Source organism: Asparagus officinalis, chromosome 8 (assembly GCF_001876935.1).
Source record: "Asparagus officinalis chromosome 8, Aspof.V1, whole genome shotgun sequence".
NCBI classification, from domain to species: domain Eukaryota; kingdom Viridiplantae; phylum Streptophyta; class Magnoliopsida; order Asparagales; family Asparagaceae; genus Asparagus; species Asparagus officinalis.
The window spans coordinates 103,263,883-103,285,900 of record NC_033801.1 but is presented as its reverse complement, the minus strand read 5'-3'; the positions used below and the strand labels follow the sequence as shown (position 1 = coordinate 103,285,900).

At 36.2% G+C, this 22,018-nt stretch overlaps 1 protein-coding gene across 1 annotated transcript; it reads left to right on the top strand.

Annotated features, from left to right (window-relative positions):
- Nucleotides 460-11,006, top strand: LOC109822658 (protein FATTY ACID EXPORT 2, chloroplastic). Its single transcript, XM_020388889.1, has 3 exons — nt 460-567; nt 9,876-10,010; nt 10,555-11,006. Exons 1-3 carry the CDS (start codon nt 510-512, stop codon nt 10,692-10,694), a joined length of 333 nt encoding a protein of 110 aa, XP_020244478.1. The 5' UTR covers nt 460-509; the 3' UTR covers nt 10,695-11,006.

The window sequence follows — 22,018 nt, the reverse complement described above, 5'->3', positions numbered from 1 at the left end:
GAGTAGAGACTAATTTTTATTTATTATTTATGTTTTTTTGGAGATGTAACTAAAAGAAAATTGAGAACAGTGACTTCACCGTGATGATAACTTCACGCATTTTCCTTGAGACACCTGATAACCCGCACCTTTTAACCTGAACCCGACACATTACACCACCGTCTACTCTTTTAAGCCCGATTCAAAAAACCCACCATGCTTCAACGGAAACAAATGGCCTCACCGTGCTTCCGCAACTGTTATACCACTCCCTATTACGCCCAATCTTCACTCCTCTCACCTCCGCAAGAACCTCTTCTCCCTCTCCCTCCGCCTCCCCCCCTCCCTAACGACAATCCGCCTCATCGCCGGCTACTCGCCGGAGAAAAATCGACGCAGAAACCCATCGGGAGCGGATCGGAGCGCATAAGGAGAAGCGGATTCGCTCGCGCAACGGTGTGGTGGAGGGCAGCTGAAGGGGTGACGATAGCAGCGGAGGAGGAGAAGAGGAGAGTGATAAGAAGAAGAAGATGAGTGGGATGTCGATGTCTCAGAAGTTGACGCTAGGCTACGCCGCGCTCGTTGGAGGTAATCTCACCGCCGGTGACTTGATCGAACTCTGACTTGGTTTATGATTCCTTTTATTTGGTTGAAATGTTAGGTTTTGTAGGCTTAATTGTCGAATTTTATGATTTTTGTGTGGATTGGTTGTTCTGCGGATCAAGCATCTGGTCGAATAATTGGCACTCGCATAAGTAAAAAAAAGCCTGTATTGGAACGTTAACTGAATTCAAATGGGATTAAAATTTCGATATTATGTAAGAATATACAGTTTGAGGAGGAAGACTTGTTCAATAATTCATACGAGAATTTGGTGAAGGATACTGGAGCAGGCAGAATACGTTTTTTTCCTATCTTGAGCTCCAATAACAGGGAAAAGTGCCTTTATCCTGAATTTTTGGGATTGGCTACATGATCCCCGTTTGTCGATTCAGTTTCATTCCGTATACTTTTAGCTGATTAATTGGATTCTCAGTCATTTGTATTTATCTCCTAATTGGACCTTCATACCTATGTTTTATTTGCGCGGATGGCCGGTCATGTAATTAAATGCTTAACTGTCGAATTTTATGATTTTTCTGTGATTGATCGTTTTGTGGATCAAGCATCTTGTCGAATTATAGGCACTCCCATAAGTAAAGAAAAAAAAATGCTGGTATTAGAATGTTAACCGAATTTAAATAGAATTAAAGCTCGATAATATGTAAGAATATACAGTTTGAGGAAGAAGGCTTGTTCAATAATTCATATGAGAATTTGGTGAAGGAGACTGGAGTAGGCAGAATACATCTGTTCATATTTTGAGCACATTTGTTCATATTTTGAGCTCCAATAATAAGAACAAAAGCCCTTATCCTGGATTTTTGGAGTTGGCTACATGATCCTTGTTCCTCGATTCAGGTTCATTGCGTATATTTTTTAGCAGATTAATTGGATTCTTGGTGGTTGTATTTATCTCCTAATTGGATCTTCATACCTACGTTTAAATTGCTCATATGGTCGGTCATGTAATTAGATACTAATTGGATTTTTACTCACTTCTAACATCTTTGGTCAATTTATGTTGTACATTTCATTCATTTTTAAGCAATACACAAGTTATTATTTCCAAGAACAAATTACCAAATGCAATTTAACTACCCAATACAAGTTGTCCAACGTGTCACAGATTTTCATTTATGTACGTGATCAAGATATTACACTTAGGAATAAATCTGTTATGTCAATCATCAAAACTTCTTTTTATATCACGTTGCTGAAATCTGTTTGTTAATTGACGAAAAGCATTAGAAGTGACTAGCAATCCAATTAGGATTTAATTACATGACTGATCATCCAAGCAATTAAAACATAGGTATGAAGGTCTAATTAGGAGATAATATAGTGGCTAATGATCTAATTAACCTTATTTTTAGTTGTTACGCTAAATTCCATGATGTTTTGCTATTCACATTGTCAGCATCCTAGCAATCTATAAAATTGGTTTATTAGAAGAATGATGCTTCTGTTGTAATTTCGAATTGCCAATACCCATATTATGATCAAATTGAATTCTATTTTTATACTTGAAAATTGAATCTTTTTTTATTTCCAAATAGATGACTTGTTGACTATTCATTAAGTACAACAAAGCAATTGTTCACCATCTGGATGGCGGTGTTCGAGTTGGTTTAGAGTGTTGGATTATTTGTTGTGATAGCTTGTACTGCAAACTCTATTTGACATGGGGCCATAGGATAAAACTTGAAGATTCAGATATGATGTTAGATTTAGATATGACGTTAGACATGGGGTCATAGGAGATAAATCGAAGATTCAGATATGACGTTACACATGATGGCATTTAGTTGGTAACCATTTTTCTGGTTCACATTTTCCATGGCAATAGAATGTCACAATATGTCCTTGGCTTTTTGATTTGGTTGCCATCGAGATCATGAAAAGATTCTAGGTAGCCAACTTTACGGATTATCATGTTCATGCCTAGTCAATGTTTTGTGCGAGTTTAGAGCTTTGTTCCAACATGGTTTCTTGTTTATTTGATGAGTTAGAGCAAGCTTTCAAACAACCATATCTGTGAAAAGAGACCAATGAGCCTATTTACAGTAGGTCTAAATAGGAGGAGCATCCTAGAGTTTCGACAAGGGAAAATGGCTTTAGATTAAGTGAATGTAACAGTAAGATACCATCTTAAAAGACAAACATACAAAAACTTGGCTACTAATGATTTGGTCCATTTGGATGCAAATTATGTCGATTTATAGGTCATATTATAAAGGAATATTTTCAAATATGGATCTAAATATTGTTAGAAAAATCAAATGCTTCGATGATATGGGAGTATGTTTTTAATGAAATAATTTTGTAATCCTAAACAATATAATGGTAGGAATCTAAGAACAGAATATGTAGAGGAAATAAAATAGATATAAATAAAAGTAAGCAAGTAACAACCACCAAGAACACAAAAGAATTTCATAGTGGTTCGGATAAAACTATCCTACATCCACTCTTCATTCCTGTGAAGGGGCTTCCTCATGATGATGAAAATTTACCGAATCACAAACTCGATTTAGTAGGCTTACATGATCAAAACTCTAGTTTATCTAAAACTAGTCGTCTAACATACTCTCAAAGTGAGCTAGTAATCAAAATCTCAGACAACCCCCGCTTGAGTAGGCCGTCACAAACCAATCACAATATTGTAATAAAAGAGTTTTTAACAAGAACAATATCGTTAAACCCAACTAAAAACAATCTTACAGCCCTTTCAACTTTACAAACCGTTCTCCTTGATGATATAGGCGAAGCTTTGGAAGAACAGTGATGATGTTGAAGTCCAAGGGCAGCACTATTTGAAGATTAATGATGAGATGATGAAGAATAACGTAAAGGATGCATATTGAGAAGTCTGAGCAAGAATTTTTACCAAAGATAAAATCCTAGCTCTCTCTCTCTCTCTCTCTCTTTCTCTGTGAATTAGGTTAGAAATCTTAATAAAAATTAAGAGGAAAGTCTATATAGCCTTAGCAACGAACAGTTAGATCGAATTCAAATCAGAATAGAATTCTAAAAATTTGACGTTGCTTATTGATGAGCAGGTAGGCTCATCCATGAGCTCAACTCCAAATTCATCGATGAGCCCAAGTCTTTATCGATGAGTGGACCCCATAATCGATTTTTTGCTTTATGTCGACCTCATTCTCATCGATGAGCTTGACCTCGTCATCGATGACCTCATGCTTATCGATGAGTCTGACCCTTCATTGATGAGTAATGCCCTGTTTTGCTGATTGTGACTTGTTTCTTGCTTTTTTCATATCTGAACTTGATTTTAACTTCTTGTATTCAGTACACAACATCTCAATCACATATTAGACCAATATGAAGGTTTGTTAGTAATCAAACTAAGTTAATTGTACGGGCACATGTGAACACGATTCTATCATATAATAATTAATCAAGTAAATATTTAGTGTTCTAGAACATTGAAAAAAGTTTAGACTGGGAGAAGTTTGGATTTGTATTTGAAAGTCTTATAAAAAATACAGGTGTGAGCATATCAATATTCAATTTGATTCCAACCTATTCAAGCCAAAGCTTTCATTAAGTAAATGCACTAAATAGTGCAATAATGCAACATTGAATCATGACAAATAAATAGTTAACCTTGGGATATTGTCAGAACTAAAGATTAACATATTTCACGTGGTAGTTGGTGCTTGAACAATGGGAAGTTTTAAACAATAAACTCGTGCCATTTCAGACACGTGTTCGACACATGAACAGGACATGATATATCTGTTTGGTGTGTAATGTATTCTGAACGTGTCATGTCATGTTCATATATTCGTGCAACATAGCTTAAAAGTCTTGTCATGTCCATATATTCGTGCAACTTAGCTTAAAAGGCTCTCCTTCCCTCCCTCCCACCCTCGCTCCTGAGGCCTTTGCATAGAGATTGAATTCCACAATGAGCTTGCTTTTTTTAGATCGGTGATTTATATGTGGTGCAGCTTAGAAAAGTTACTTCCACAATGATCTTGTTTTTCAATGGCTCGGTGGTCTATTTGTGGTGGAGCCTAGAAAATTTAACATGCACCTCAAGCCAAATCCAAATCCAGAGTAGCAATGGTTATGAAGACTGGAAACATTCTATTGAGATCACTTTGACCTAGAAGCTTGTATCCATACTTAACTCCTCTCTTAACTCCTCTAGTTTTAGTTTATTTGTCTAAATACCCTTTTATAAGTTATAACAATTCTGCTGTTGTGAACATTTAAAATAGGATTTGTGATGGGGGTTGGGGCGGGGGCTCCAATCCAAAACTAGATGGTTCCCGACTGTATTGCCTTCGGCGCGAACCCGTATCCGATAGGAAAGCACGAGATTCTTGATACTTGTAATGTTGGTGGGTGTTTGAATTTGAACATGATTTGGAAGGGGGGGTCTATAACTTTTCAGAGCCATGTTGTAAGACCAGTGTTGTAAATAGCGGCCAATAGCGGGGCTATAGCGGCGCGAATAGCGGTCGCGGCCCTTCAGTGCTACGCGTAGGGGTTTCGCGGCTGGCTTAAGCGGGAAAATCCGCTATTCATTTGAATAGCGCGTAAAAGCGGATTTTAGCGGGTTAAAAGCGGGTTTTCACGGTTAAAAGCGGATTTTCGCGGTTTAAAGCGGATTTTTGCGGTTAAAAGCGGCTAAAGCTGCTATCACACATATTATGATGCTATATTTCTTGAATTTCTTCATAGTTTCATTCATACAACAAGCCTACTAATTGTTATTTACTGATAATACAAGAAATTTACAACTAATTAAATTTTTAGATTTTTTTATGAATTTTCTTATTATTTAGGATATTTAAATATATTTAAATTTGACCGCTATTTGACTGTGCGCTATTTGTCGTGATTTCGCCGCAATAGCCCGATATAGCCGTAGCGGTATCTCGCCGCGACGCGCCGCGATCCGCTATCAGCAACCTTGTGTAAGACATTGACCGCAAGGGATCATAACTCATTAAGAAACGATCGGAGGAGAGTCGGCGATGGCGGTACTCAAGCGGGGGTCGTCGTTGAGGTATGCAATCGGATTTGAAGGATTGTGGCATCATCAGAGACGAATAATGTCGGATCTCAAAGTTGCGACATATACTATTCATCCATAAACAGTAACCTTTTTGAGTATGTGATAGAGATCAGATGACTAGGATTAAAAGTGGAGAAATATTAGATAAATAACTAGGTCTCATACCTAGGGGCTTCACACCCTAAAGAAAACAAGGCAAATCACATGCCAAAGAACACCTCACATGCTCAAAAGAGAATTATCAAACTCAATATTTTATTCATCAATGTCTACTCTCATGGAGGATTACATCTCGTATTTATAGGAAAAGAAAACAACTAAACACTTAAGGAGGTAAATAAATCATAATCAAATTAAATCAAATCATAACCTAACAAAACTAAAAGATGCAATCAAATAAAATTCTAGCTAACATAGAAAGAGATTTCAAAATCAAATCCTAAAGAACTCATAACTAAAAGGAAGATTATATAGAATAAAATACTACAAAAAAGGGAACGATTTTAATAAATCCTAATCGTATTACATGGAGGGTCCACGGTTGTCCTGTATCAAATCTCCTCTTGTTTGAGAAACTCGATCTTGAGTTTTATGACGAAAGAGCGTAATGTTTGACTTGATTGGTGAGAAGAATTCTGTTGTAGATTGGAAGATATTTAAGATGAGTTGTAAAACCTGATATTGAGTTGGTGATGAAGGGTCTAGAATAACAAACTCAATTACCAGATTATCTTGCAATGTGCACCGCATATCGAACTTAAGTTAGGATTCTATGCTTAACTTGAGCTCTGGGTTCGATTTAAACTCGAGAGTTAGATCGACCTGCTGCTTTTCTAACTCTTGTTTACGCTTTGGGCTATGGATATATCTTTTGATTTGCTTTTTCTGGCTATAGTTATGGCTCGTACTCTGGATTGATCTTTTGATATACATCTGATTCTAGCTCATGCTTTGACTTGGGCTTTGGTTCTTGATTAAAATTTTGATTTTGCTCTACTTTCTCGTCTGACTCAAGTTGAGGCTTTAAATCTATATTGAAATTAAAATTTGATTGAAGATCTACATTAGCCCAGGTTGAGGAATTTGTGTTGGCCTCAAGGTTTTAAATATCGGATATCAGGGAAATATCGGATGACCAAACTTCATATCGGATTGCGGATATCGGGGAAATATCGGGGATATGTGGTAAATATCGGAATGCCATAATGAATGTTTGCATATATAGTATAATGCATTAAAATGTAATCTCAACATATGTAATGAAATTTAAGCATACAAAATATGAATAATATATGTTTAGGATCACTAATCAACCTTCTAAAATAAACAAAAGTGTAAAGCAACGTTGCAACATTCGATCTGTTTTTTTAGGGCAAAATGTCATTTGATATCATGAGGAAATCTTGATATCTCGCCCAAAAATTCCAAACACGGTATATTATTTTACAACAAGCTATATAAAAAGATATATTGGTTCATATATCGGCTAATATATCGGTCATATCGGGGATTTATCACTTAAAATAGCCAAAAAACGGTAAAGGATATTTAAAGATCATATCGGTTGCGGCAAGCCTTGTAAAAGGATATATCGGGGGATATATCGGGCCATGTCGGGGATATTTAAAACAATGGTTGGCCTTACTTCAGAAGTTGAAGAGAAACAATATCTTTTAGATGGTGGACTAGAATACCTCCTCTCCAAAAGAGCTTTTATAGTTGTCCACGAACGGATGTTTGAATGATAATAGTTTCTATACCACTAATATTTTGCTTCTCTTTAGCCTACACTCAGCATATAAATACATTTCTCGTTCTGACATATTATAGATAGAAAATATATCTTCTATATTGAAAATCCAGACGTCAAATCCATAAGGCTCCTCATATCCATCAAATCCATAAAAGTAGGCTAGGATATTATATTCAAGTGGATTAAAATCATACCCTTACGAAGGGGATAGTGGCATTTTACCCCTGATAATTGTGGATCCTTCGGTTCTGATACTAAATGATGGGGGTTGGGACGGGGGTTCCAATCCGAAAGTAGATGGCTTCCGAGTGTGTTGCCTTTAGCGCTAACCCGGAACCAATGGAAAAACATGAGATCGATACTGTGAATTTTCGTGGGTGCTCGAATTTGAACGTGATCTAGAAGGGGGGAGATTGTAGATTTTTCAGTCGTTTATAACTTTCCAGAACCGTGTTGTAAGACATTGGTGGCGAGGGATCATAACTCATTAAGGGACAATCAGAGAAGAGTCAGCGATGACGATACTCAAGTGGGATCGTCATGGGGTACATAATTGGATTCGAAGGATTGTGGCGTCATCGGAGGTGAATGATGTCGGATCTCAGAGTTGCGGCGACTCTGTTCATCCGTGATCAGTAATTTTTTTGGTTTGTAGTTGAGATCGTATGACTAGGATTGAAAGTGGAGCAATTTTAGATAAATAACTGGGTCTCACATCTAGGAGCTTTACACTTCAAAGAAAAAAAAGGCAAATCACATGCCAAAAAACATCTCACATGTTCAAAGGAGAATTCTCTTGCTCAACCTTTTATTCATCAATGTTCATCTCACATGGAGGATTACATCTCTTATTTATAGGAAAAGAAAACAACTAAACACTCAAGGAAGTAAATAAAAATCCTAATCAAATCAAATCAAAACCTAACAAAACTAAAAGATGCAATCAAATAAAATCCTAGCTAAAATAAATAGAGATTTTCAAAATTAAATCCTAAAGAAATCCTAACTAAAAGAAGATTACGTTGAACAAAATAAAATCCTACCAAAAAAGAAAAGATTTTAGTAAATCATAGATTCATAATCGCATTACATGGAGGGTCCACGATTGTCCTGCATCAAATGATGGGGGTCGGGGCGGGGGCTTCGGTCCGAAAGTAGATGACTCCCGAATGTTGCCTTCGACGCCAACCTGGATCCGATGGGAAAGCACGAGATTCTCGACACTGTGAATTTTAGTGGTGCTCGAATTTAAACTTGATTTGGAAGAGGGAGACGGTAGATTTTTCAGTCGTTTATAACTTTCCAGAGCAGTGTTGTAAGACTTTGGCTACGAGGGATCATAACTCATTAAGGGACGATCGGAGGAGAGTCGGCGATGGCGATACTCAAACAGGGGTCGTCATTGTGGTACGCAATCGGATTTGAAGGATTGTGTCATCATCGGAGGTGGATGGTGTCGGATCTCGAGGTTGTGGTGGACACTGTTCATCCGTGAGCAATACTTTTTTTTGGGTTTGTGGTTGAAATCGGATGGCTAGGATTGAATGTGGAGAAATTTTAGATAAATAACTAGATCTCACACCTAGTGGCTTCACACCCTAAAGGAAAAAAGGCAAATCACATGCTAAAGAACATCTCACATACTCAAAAGAGAATTCTCAAACTCAAATTTTTGTTCATCAATGTCTATCTCTCTTGGAGGTTTATTTGTAGGAAAAGAAAGCAACTAAACACGTAAGGTAAACACGTAAGGAAGTAAATAAAAATCCTAATCAAATCAAATCAAAACCCAACAAAACTAAAAGATGCAATCAAATAAAATCTGAGCTAAAATAGAAAGATGTTTCAAAATCAAATCCTAAAGAACTCCTAACTGAAAAGAAGATTACATAGAATAAAATAAAATCCTACTAAAAAAGGAAAGATTATAATAAATCCTAATCGCATTACATGGAGGGTCTAGGATTGTTCTCCATCAATTTATATCCTAATTTTTGGAATAAGGATTGCCTCAAAGTCTACTGACTAGCCTAGCCAGCCTACTTGATTCCTTGGTTCTTTTTTTCAGGCATTTTTTCATTGACTTCGGGCATTTCTTGTCTCATTGACTCATGAATATACAAGGTAGCATCTGCAAACATGTTTTGATATAGGATCATGATTCCAACTAGTAGCATATTTTTTGATAACTTCTAAAATTGTAGGCTGTTAAATAAATCAATATCTTATAGCTCGATTGGTTATCAGGAGTTTATATTATTTTCATCTAATTTGGATTAAGTGATGAATTTAGCAACTAAAGTAGTCGATCACTGTGTTTCAGACCCGCTTTTTATTTTCTTTTACCCCTTCTAGCATATATGTATTATGTTAGCTAAACTTTGTATTTGCTAGCGTCTTGATATTGAACATTCTTCTCTAGGTCTCATAACCTACTATACAATACTACCTGTGCTCTCAAAATTAACTTCTCCGTGGCTACCTTTACAGTGGGTGGAGTTATGGGTTACCTGAAAAGTGGTAGCCAGAAGTCTTTAGCAGCTGGAGGAGTATCATCTCTGCTATTGTATTATGTGTACACACAGCTTCCAACAAATCCAGGCTTTGCATCTTCACTCGGGCTAGGTAAAAATACTAGTACCTTTCCCCTTCATTTCTCCAATCTGCTCCTTGTTACAAGCCTCAGAGGTTATTTGGTTCCTAGGAAATAAAGCTGCAACGGTAAATGTTTCTGTTAAGTTTTTATTTCCAATATCTGGTCAGTGACATAATAATTAGAAATGGTTGTTGGATTTCCATTTTCTACAAAAAGCTAATCCAAATGTTGCGATTTCATATAGTAAATAAAAAATTAATAAATTATTGTAATGTCATCGAGTTAGTGGAGTACGACAACCAATTAAATGTAAAACAATTATAGAAATACAATTAAACGATCACTTGATTTTCAGAAAAAGTATTTTTCATGCAATAGAAGATACAACTCCAGCAAGCACTGCAACTAACCAAAATTTGCATTACAAAGTACATTTCCTACAACAAAAGTACAGATAGCGAAACAACGGATTTGAAGTTTAATTTCCTACAACACAGGCATTATTTTTACATGCAACACCCTCTTAAAAGGACTATTCATGCCATCTCAAGTTATGGTTCTTCAATGTTTCAGGCGTGTCTGCTGCACTTCTGGCAGTGATGGGCTCCCGCTTCAAGAAATCGGGAAAGATATTCCCAGCAGGTGTTGTGTCTCTTGTGTCGCTTGTGATGGTCGGCGGTTACTTCCATGGAATTCTCCGTGGCATGCACTGATCATTTATTCCACTAGGAGACATCAGGCAGGTAATGTTTGTAGTTGAAAAAAGGGTCCTTGTAGTTAACCGAGTTTGTTTGCACTTGTTTTAAAACTTCTTGTAGTCGTTTTGTTGTCAAGAAAACAGCTTCTGTTCTGGGATGAGTTTGTTACTGCTGAAGTGTGTGAACTATGACCATACATATCCCTGAAAACTTTTTCTTGGGAAGTTCCCTGCTCTTATACCTATTAATAGGTGGAGTAAGAATGGGTACGAGGTTGCAGTAATATTTTGATTGTGCTTAGTTAATAGTTCGTAACACCTAGGTGAAGTAAGGTATGATCGTTTCTGGTACGGCGGGGGTAAGTTCCCCCATCCCGATTTATTTCCATTCTCTCCGGAGTGCTTTTCGTAGTTGACAACGAATGCTCTATTTGCTTGTGGCGTATTTGTGGCACAATTGGTTTATGATGTCAATATTATCAGCTTATAAAAATATGAGAAACGTTGTTGATCCTCATGGTATTTGTATTTTTACTTTTTGAATACTTTTTAATACTTTCCTAACGATTACTTATTTTATTAGAAAACTCATGTTGAATGGTTTTATTGCTGGAAAAATATAGGAAAATAAACATTATATAGAAAGGACATTTGGAATTTTTAGGATTTTTTTTTTATAAATTAAGAAATTGTAAGGCGTACATGATGATGAAATATATCACTACAAGAAAAGTAGTTCAACCAAAACATATTTTCTTCCTCCTCTCCTAACCCTAACTTTCCTCCACTCTCCCTCTTACTCTTACGCTTCCCTTCTGACCCCGTCGTCTGCCTCTACTGCCTGCCCCTCCGTCACCACCAACCTTGAGTGTGCCCAACGACCTCATCTTAGGAAAGTGTTGAGAAGGCTTCGAGGAGGAGCGGGAGAGGATGTCAGTGAGATAAACAGAGAGGAACATAGATAAGGAGTAGGGAAAAAGGAAGGAGAGGTCGAGCTCATCAAGCCAATGAGGTTCATGGTGAGGGGAGGTAAAGGAAGTCAATAGGTGACTTGGTGATGGAGGGTGGTCTGCAAGAGGCGTAGAAGGCGGCTAGGAGATGAATGTCAGTGTTAGGGCTCAGATCTAGTGGATAATGAAGAAGGAGGATACTGAGGATTTTGGGGCATATGTATTGTTTGTTAAAATGCTTGTGAGGTGGGTGGTTGGTCTATAGGTTAAAATGATATTACTTGGGCTAAAAATATGTGCATGCCAAGTATTTGAGGAAATGCTATGAGATGTGCCCTCAAAAGTATAAATTTTAATTATTTATCTGATGAAGTTAAAGTGATTTGATGAACTGGTAATGGGACTAGTTGAGCACAACTTTTATAAATGTGAGATGTTTTTATGAGTTATGATAGTGTTCTTTTACAGTTGCACATAATGTGTTTGTTGTGTTGTTTCAACCAGATAACTTGGCATGTATTGAATTCAATGATTAAAAATAAATTAATCTCATTACGGAAATCATGAAATTGTTTATATCTATATAAATAAAACAAAATTAAAGTAGAACTCATTTGAGATGACTGTCCATTGATCTCATTTTGTTACATTTTAGGTCGTCATATCTAGTACATGTTAACTATATCCACTACCTATTAACTTTATCCAGTACATGTTAACTATATTCTATATCCGTTAACTTTGACTAGTACATGTTAACTATATTTGACACATGTTAACTTTAGCCAGTACTTATTAACTATAGCCAATACTATTAGCCAGTATATGTTAACTATACCCGGTAGCTGTTAATTTTAGTCAGTACTGTTGGCCTTCTTGTTTTGATGATGTTTAACAAACAATTTACTTTTAATGTTGTTTGTCTAGTGTTTGTATGATGTTTAACAAACAATTTACTTTTAATGTTGTTTGTCTAGTGTTTGTGTTTTCGTATTTATTCTAGGCAAACAACGAGTTGGAGGATGGATGGAATAGAGCTTCAACGATCATATCCAATAGAGGTTGGCAGAATAGTTGAGTGAAGCAATGTACATTCAAGTTAAAGATACAAGTTCAAGCTTTATCCGTAAGTGTACCAAGTCAAGCTTATTGAAGATCAATATTGCTTGAGTAACATTAGTTTAGGTTTATATTATGTGTGTTAGTACTTTAAGCTCAATCATATATACACACATATTTGGTTTTTATATATATATGTTAGTACTTTAAGCTCAATCATATATACACACATATTTGGTTTTTATATATATAGTTATATATATACATAAGTTTTGGTTTATGGACTTAACAATATTTGGTTTTTATATATATAGTTATATATATACATAAGTTTTGGTTTATGGACTTAACAATTATTGTATACATATTTCATTAAGTCTATAAAAATCATTTTATATGGTTTCAAAACATTATTTATGTCAAAATATCAAATTTCATGTATATCACATTTTTATGTTTTGGACACACTTGCAAAATACATGAGTTTTCACAAATGGAAAACTCAATTTGAGAAATTCTTTTTCTAACATGTTCAATTTCATGTTTATAAATGTTTCCCAAAGTTTTATCAATTTTGGAATTAATTTGTTATGTTTATTTGAATTTACAAAATTAAGTTTTTAATTAGCTTATGTTCGTGTGATACGGGTGTATCTTCTCTTCGGAACTTAGCGATCCTCATGGGAGCTTGAGGATAGATGATTCTCATACTAGCATGAGAATAGGGGGTGTCAAACAGTATAAGGGAACACAGGAGGAAGCGTGGAACAAGACGACGAGCAGAAGAATCGAAGTACCCAGTTTTCAGCCTGTGAGTCGACTCATGACTGTTATGAGTCGACTCATCAGGTTGAGTCGACTCATGACTGTCATGAGTCGACTCATCGCTGGTTATTGAGATTTCTCCAGTTTCTGTCGAGTCGACTCATCTCAGTCATGAGTCGACTCATCGAGGGTTTCCTGGTTCGTTTGGGATTCTGTTCACACGAATTCCTGTTGGTTTTGGGTCTGGTTATTTACCAAATTGCCATCCACGTTTGTACACCTATATAAGGGATTGTTTTAGGGTTTCTAAACATCTTTTAGGTCAGAGAGTTTAATCAAGAGAGATTAGATTCTAGATTGAGATTTGGAGAGCTTGTTCTTCAATTCTAGAGTGAGATTGTGAGAGATTGTAAATTACATACTCATAATCTAGAGGAGGTATTTTCCTTCGCCCAAAATCTGAGTTATTCTTGTATTCTTATTATTTTCTCCTCAACCCACCTTTGATAATTCCGCGATCAAAGGTGCTCGCACAGCGACTCGTATCATCTTGATTAATGTGGAGGAGGACTTGCATGACAAGTTTGAACAGAACTCTTGATAAGTTTAGGAACTCGAGACGTATTTTACTCTTTATGGCTATTCGTCGAAAGAGAAGATTGTGTTCGCGACTTTGAAGCTTTCAGGGCACGCGTTGACGTGGTGGAAATCCTACTGCAAGCAGGAGAAGAAGGCGGTGTCGTGGAACAAGTTCAAGGAGCTACTTAGGAAGCAATTCTACCCGGTGGGATTCCTTGAAGAACGTTGGTACAAGTGATACGGCTTGCGCCAAAGGGTCAATCAAATCGTTCAAGAATACACTACGGAGTTCCAGCAGCAGGCGATGGTCCTCAACATTGCGACAGAGGAATATTCCGTGTTTATGAAGTATATGGCGGGATTGAGCGATCACATCCGAAAGGAGATGAGGCTATTCACGGTGGAATCAATTGCAGAGGCGAGCGTGAAGGCAATTGCCATTGAGGGTAGGCAAAAGAAGGGCAACGAGGCTAAGGGAGACTCCAAACAGACGGGAGGCGAGTCTAGTGGTTCTCAATCTAAGGAGGAGAAGAAAAAGGGTGATCCAGGGAAAGCAGGGCTGATTTGTAGTCACTGCGAGAAGACAGGGCACGAAGCTGATCGGTGCTGGGAGAAGTATCCTCATCTGAAACCAAGAGGGTTGAAGAGGAAGGAGGAGAAAAAGGCATACATGATAGCTCAAGGTCCGAAAGAAGTCCCGGGGATGACAGAGCCTAATAGCAGTCTCAATCTTATGACGGGGAAACAGGCCACGAAAGAGGACGACGACCCGAGAGAGCAACTCTTTGTTCTTAAGTTGCAAGTGAAGACCAGTTTGGTTGATGCCATAGTTGATCCGGGCAGCGAGAAGAATTTGATATCCGAAGCCTTGGTTCAGAAGCTGGGTCTGAAGACGGTCAAGCATCCGAAGCCCTATCCATTGGGATGGATTCAGAAGGAGGAGAAGCTATGTGTAGTTGATCAATGCACTGTAAGATTTGCGCTCCATGAGTCGTATATTGACGAGGTCACATGCGACGTAGTTCCATTGGATGTTTGTCAGATTATACTGGGCAATCCGTACTTATGGGATAGATATGCGATCTACGAGAGGCGGATTCAGAAGTACACCTTCACTAAGGATGGTGTAAAGTTCATATTTCGTTCGGCATCTCTTCCGAGGGAGACAAGCTTGGCAATGGTGACGCGAGCGAAGAGGTTAGTGAATGCAAGCAAGAAGTTTGTCTCGCTGTGCATTAGACTTCCAGAAAAGCCATCGACAAAGGATTGCAACTTAGAGCGAGCGGTGACTATGACGAGACGCGGGACGAATGAGTTGTTTCCGATCGGACGTCGAGACCGGATTCCTAGCAAGGCCAGGTGGTGCAGAAAAGATGGAGGAGCTCGAGAGTTTGCTCAGCAAAAGTTCTAACTTGAATGGGACTTCAAGTTCTTAAAGAGGGGACACATGATACATGTGTATCTTCTCTTCGAAACTTAGCGATCCTCATGGGAGCTTGAGGATAGATGATTCTCATACTAGCATGAGAATAGGGGGTGTCAAACAGTATAAGGGAACACAGGAGGAAGCGTGGAACAAGACGACGAGCAGAAGAATCGAAGTACCCAATTTTCAGCCTGTGAGTCGACTCATGACTGTTATGAGTCGACTCATCAGGTTGAGTCGACTCATGACTGTCATAAGTCGACTCATCGCTGGTTGTTAAGTTTTGTCCAGTTTCTGTCGAGTCGACTCATCTCAGTCATGAGTCGACTCATCGAGGGTTTCCTGGTTCGTTTGGGATTCTGTTCACACGACTGATTCGTTTGGGATTCTGTTCACGCGTTTTCCTGTTGGTTTTGGGTCTGGTTATTTACCAAACTGCCATCCATGTTTGTACACCTATATAAGGGATTGTTTTAGGGTTTCTAAAGATCTTCTTTTTAGGTCAGAGAGTTTAATCAAGAGAGATTAGATTCTAGATTGAGATTTGGAGAGCTTGTTCTTCAATTCTAGAGTGAGATTGTGAGAGAGAGATTGTAATCTTTTGTTCTTCATAATCTAGAGAAGGTATTTTCCTTCGCCAAACTGAATTGTTCTTGTGTTTTGGTCGTCCTCTTCTCAACCCACCTTTTGGTAATTCCGCGACCAAAGGGTGCTCGCACGGCAACTCGTATCATCGTGCACATGTTCGTGCATGTTTTTTGCAAAACTGATGCGTTTTCACAATTGAGAAATGCGATTTGAAAAATTTCTTCGTTTACATGTTTATCATCATATATACAAACATTTTCCCAAGTTTTACTATTTTTGGAGTTGTTTTGTTATTTTCAATTGAATTTACAAAACCGAGTTTTCAGCAGTTTTTTCAGAAACTGTATATCTGTGTTCAAACATTTATTTCTCTCAATTAGAAAGTGATATTTCAGAAATTCTTTCTCTAACATGTTTATCTACATGTCTAGAACCTTTCCTCAAAATTGCATGATTTTTGGAGTTGATTTACTATTTTTAATTGATTTTACAAAATCAGATACGCAAATTTTCAGAATCTGTCAAAACCTGAAATTGTTTGTGCACGTTGCTACAGTGCGGTCGACCGCTACGGTCGACCGTGATACAGTGCGGTCGACCGTACGCAGTGCAGAGAGTAGTTTTTCGGTCGATCGCCGATGTTACCGTTGCACAGTAACGGTAACTTGCTGAATTTTGTCTTTTAGTGGTTTTTGGGGGTTGTTTTCTTCTACCCTATATATACCTCATTGCATTTATCATTTGAAAAACCAAGAGAATGTTTTAAAAGAGTTTAACAATGGTTTAAACTTGTTTAGTGTTTGTTTAAAAGAGTGTTTAAGAAGCTTTTAAGCAATTGAGAGTTTTGGGTTTGTGAAATCAATTTCACAAGAGCTTGAGGAGATCCTATTGGTGCTTGAGCATCCAACCATCCTCCTTCAATCTCTTGATCTATTGAGAAGTTTTCTAAACTCTATTTTCTAGCTTTATATCTATTTGCTTGTTTATCATTTTATTAAAGCTAGTTTTGTATTGAGTTTAGATTTGATTTACCTCTTTGTTACACACACCCACATTGAGCTTTTTGTATTTTCATACATAGTATAATTGGATTGGTGAGAGTTGTAACAATTGAGAGTGAGCTTACATTATGTTCTCATCTATTGTAGAGAACAAATCATTTGTTATATTGTGAGATTGTAAAGTTTTCGGTAAGCTAAAAAACCGAGTGTGAGGTGTAGACGTTGATCGGTGAGCGTTGAAAACCGACATTGTGAGAGTGTGAGTTGTGAAGTTTTCGGTGAACTAGAAAACCGATTGTGAGGTGTGGACGTTGATCGGTGAGCGTTGAAAACCGACATTGTGAGGTGTAAACGTTATTCGGGTGAACGTAGAAAACCCGGTTGTGATAGTGGATTTCTATCCGGGAGTGGGGAGCAGAGACGTAGGACGGAAGGTCCGAACTCCGTGATCATTTGAGTGTGTTTGAGTTTGTCTTTGGCGCATTTACTTATGCATTTATCTTATATCGCCAATTGCCTATATTTTGTCCTATCACATTTGTAGTTTGATTATATCACCCTTGTGTTAGTTTATATATCCTCACATATATTTTTATCATATAGGATATATCTCATTGTTCATATTGCATATTCTTGCTCATATTATATTGTATATCTATCTTGCAAGAATAATATTTGAATAAGTTTTAATTGGCATAAAATCGGATTAGATTAGCATAAGACCCTAATCACCCCCCCACCCCTCCTAGGGTCTAACAAGTACTTGTTAACTGTACCTAGTAACTGTTAAATATTTTTATATATGGTCTTGTTAGCTCTAATATCTATTTGCTTATTAATTAGCGGGTGATGAGAAATTATCAAATATAAATTATAAGTTACTTTTAACAAGTACATGTTAAAGTTAACGATTATATGTGATACTTAACTAGAACAATTTATAGTTAATATGTATCTGTTATAGTTAACATATACATGTAATGTTTAACAAGAACCGATTATAATTAACAGTTACAGGGTATAATTAACATGAACTTGTGATACTTAACATGAACATGCTATTTAGAGTAGTATCTCTTGTCCGAGGTCGCCGCCATCCTCAACTTGGTTTTTTAGGGTAGTATGTTAAGTGGGTATATAATATGTGGCTATTTGAAGATTGCTTGTAAATTGTTAGATGAAATGCCAAATAGAGATAAGTGGGTATATAATATGTGGCTATTTGAAGATTGCTTGTAAATTGTTAGATGAAATGCCAAATAGAGATATGTGAGGTATTTGCAAGTTTAAATCTTTGATTTGGGAAGAAAGTTTAGTTTTTGTAATGCGCAATTGTATTGAATTAGAATATTATGGTTCATGCTAATGCTATACGAGTTATTTTGTTATTTAAATACAAAGGAGAGTACAAAGTTCTGATTTTGAATGCACAATTGTTTTCAATTAGACAATTCAATTTTTTGTTTTACCTAAATAAAGAAGACAAAAAACTACTGTAAAGTAAAAAATAAAGATGACAAACTGTTAGTAACACTTACTTTGACTCCCAGTATTAGTTTATCAATTACATCTTTGCTTTACCCAAATAAAGAAGAGAAAAAACTATTTTTCAGTAAAAAAAAGATGATAAAGTATTAGTAACACATACTTTGACTCTCGGTATTAGTTTATCAATTACATCTCAAGTTTATCCCTTTAATGTTATGTTATCCATTATATATTAACTATGTCCGCTATCTGTTAACTTTAGTCAGCACTACTATTAACTATATCTGGTACATATTAACTTTAGCCAGCACCTATTAACTATATCCACTACTTGTTAACTTTCGCCAGTACTATTAACTATATCCAATGCTTATTAACTTTAGCCAATACATGTTTAACTATATTTGATAATTATTTAACTTTAATTATTTGGCACCTGTTAGCTTAAGTCATTACCCGTTAACTATATACAGTACATGTTAGTTTAAGCCAAGACGTATTAATTATACCCAGTACCTGTTAACTTTAGCCAGTATATGTTAACTGCATCCAGTACATGTTAAATATTTTTATATATGGTCACGTTAACTCTAATATCGCCGAGTCTTTCAGCAATTGAAATGCTCGTACTTAACAGCTAAAATCTTATAATTTCATCAAATCGGCTATGAGTTGGGATTGGATGGTAGATTGCAATGAGATTGTAAAGTTGTAGAGAGTATGTCTTGCTAAAGCGATGTTAAGAATGAAGCAAACAAATGGAGTCCATTGTCATTATATATATGTAGCTTTTGGTTGTATTGTTTGTCTTTCTTTGCTTAAAGATGAGTAAAATATGCTTGTAGATTCATCTTTGTACTAAAAATAGTTAATAGGTACTGGCTAAAGTTAATAGACACTGGGTATAGTTAATATGTACTGGGCAAAATTAACAGTAGTGTTGTACAGTTAATAGGTACTAGCTAAAATTAATCAGTACTAGACATAATTAACAGTTAACGGCTAAAGTTTAAATGTATCGAATGTAGTTAATAGGCACTATTAAAATTAACAGATATCAAATACAGTTAACAGATATTAGCTATAGTTAACAAACAGTAGATATAGTTAATAGGTACTGGCTAAAATTAATATGTATTGGATATGATGACCAAAAATGTAGTAAAATGAGGTCAATGAAAGTCATCTCAATTGAGTTCTACTTCAGTTTTATTTCATTTGTATAGATATAAATAATGCTATGATTTTCATAATGAGATTAATTTATTTTTTAACCATTGAATTCAACATATGCCAAGTTCTCTAGTTGAAGCAAAATAACAAACATATTGTGTGCGTTTCTTTTTTAACACGATCATAACGCATAAAAACAAAATTTGCAGCAACAAAGTACATCTTCTATTATCAAAATTTTTAATATTAGCGCAGCACACAAAAATTAGTAATCCCTAAATACATCAAAACCCTAATAAATCAAGCTCCACCAATTTTGTCGCAAAGATCAAGCTCACTATCATTCACTCTCCAACACACATAGTTAAATTGAAGAAATCATGCCAATTTTGTATCAGCGGGTGATGATGTAGAGACAGTGGCAGCGAGAGACGGCATTGATGTGGTGGTGATGAGGAAGAAGAGCTAAAGGAGAAGACGATGTGATGGAGGGTTGAGGTGGGGGAGGGAGATGACGGAGTCAGAGAGAAAGATGAAGAGGGAGAATAGAATGGTTAGGGATAGAGTTAGGTGAGAGTATGAGGAGAGGAGGGGGAGCATAATGAAGGTTAGGGTTAGGGTTAGGAGAGAGGAGGAGGAGAAGAGGGAGGAGCAGCAGTAAGTGGGTTAGGAGAGAGGAAGGAGGGAGGAGATGATGGAGATTTTTGGATGGAGAATAAAAGAGGGGGTAAAATGTGTAACTTTGGTAAAATATAAATTTAGTGGCCAATACACAATAGAAATAAGTTTTTTTTTTTTTTTTTGGGGGGGGGGGGGCCACATGAAATTTTCATTTTTGGGGCATTGACACAATTTTTTTCCAATTTCGTGGTGGTTGTTAGAAATTATTTAAGAAAATAGAGTTTCCTTTATGGTTTTAATATTATTACGTTGTCCTCCTAATTTATTGTGTTTACTTATTAACATTAATTTTGTCATTATTATTTCTCAAAAAAAATTGTCATTATTACTGGTTATTATGTACCGAATTTATTTTTATTCATTAATTCCTTATTAAACCTATTAATGGTTTTACCAAATATGTTATTAACCTTGTGTTGTTTTCTCATGTATAAATAATGGTACTTGAAAGGTGATAGTGATACGAATTATTCATATGATCTCTCTAAAAATCGAGAAACTTTTCCTCTTGCACTTATATTTTGTCTTATTTCAAAATTAGTCTTGGACAATGCATCCATTGAGCAAGAGGCTTGAGATTTATAGTAACCTCAAGTGTTGGTCTTCTCCAGGGGCTTTGACAGCTAGTTCACGGTTGGATTGATACGTCTATGCGAAGACGACAAATGTTATTTTAGAACAGTGACATCACGACTGCCCCTGTACAGGCCAGCAAATTATTTCTTTATTTTCTATTTAAAAAATATTATTTGTATTTTTTTTTGATACAAAATATCGAACAATCTAGAACAACATTTATGTTTGCACAGGTAATTACATGTTTTAATATTTCGTTGGTTATATATTGCTTATATTAAGATTATTCTCTGAAATCCCGTGGCAGATCATGTACATTAGATAACTATTCCGTACACTTCTTTTTATGTAAAGTGCTTTGATAAAAATTCCTTCTCATTCAAATAATTGTGATGTTCAAGCCGTTGTGTTTTGCAACTACATAGCATACAACTCATATGTTCTACTTGCATATTTTATACGCTAACTCGCTAAGTGATATCACATTGCATAACATCTATTACTTAATCTTGTATATTAGTTATAGCATTCCATCCACCATCTATGATAATAGTTTGCATCAAACATGACACAATCATGATTTGTTGCTTGATATAATAGCTTGCTCACAACCGATTAAAAAAATTTGTGCTTTGTGTACTTCTTCATATGTTACCTGTTGGATATTTTGTTAGAGAAAATGCAATTTTACCTTCATGAATAGCCCCACATAGAATAATATTATGAATATAATTAAAACGTGTGTAACAGCTATACATTATGGGGAACGTTACGAAAATTTATGACGAACGTTACCGTATTAATTGTATGAATTATAATGGCTTTCTCAACCCTATATATACACCTCTTATTCACTTTCGGAAAATATATAGAAATAATTCTCTCTTCTTCCTCTTCTCTCCTCTACATAATATTTTCGTTCATATGTTGGTGTTATTTTTAGGCAACCGTTATTCACTTTCGAAAAATATATAGAAACAATTCTCTCTTCTTCCTCCTTGTCTGAGTTGGAGCTTTGTTCTCTTGCCCAAGTATAGAGGTTGGCCGCTTTCGG

Bases quoted from the DNA above. Each gene is read 5' to 3' on its own strand.
- LOC109822658 (XM_020388889.1), top strand. From the start codon at position 510: ATGAGTGGGATGTCGATGTCTCAGAAGTTGACGCTAGGCTACGCCGCG. The intron at 568-9,875 runs GTAATCTCACCG...CTACCTTTACAG, and splicing joins CTACGCCGCGCTCGTTGGAG to TGGGTGGAGTTATGGGTTAC. The intron at 10,011-10,554 runs GTAAAAATACTA...TCAATGTTTCAG, and splicing joins TGCATCTTCACTCGGGCTAG to GCGTGTCTGCTGCACTTCTG.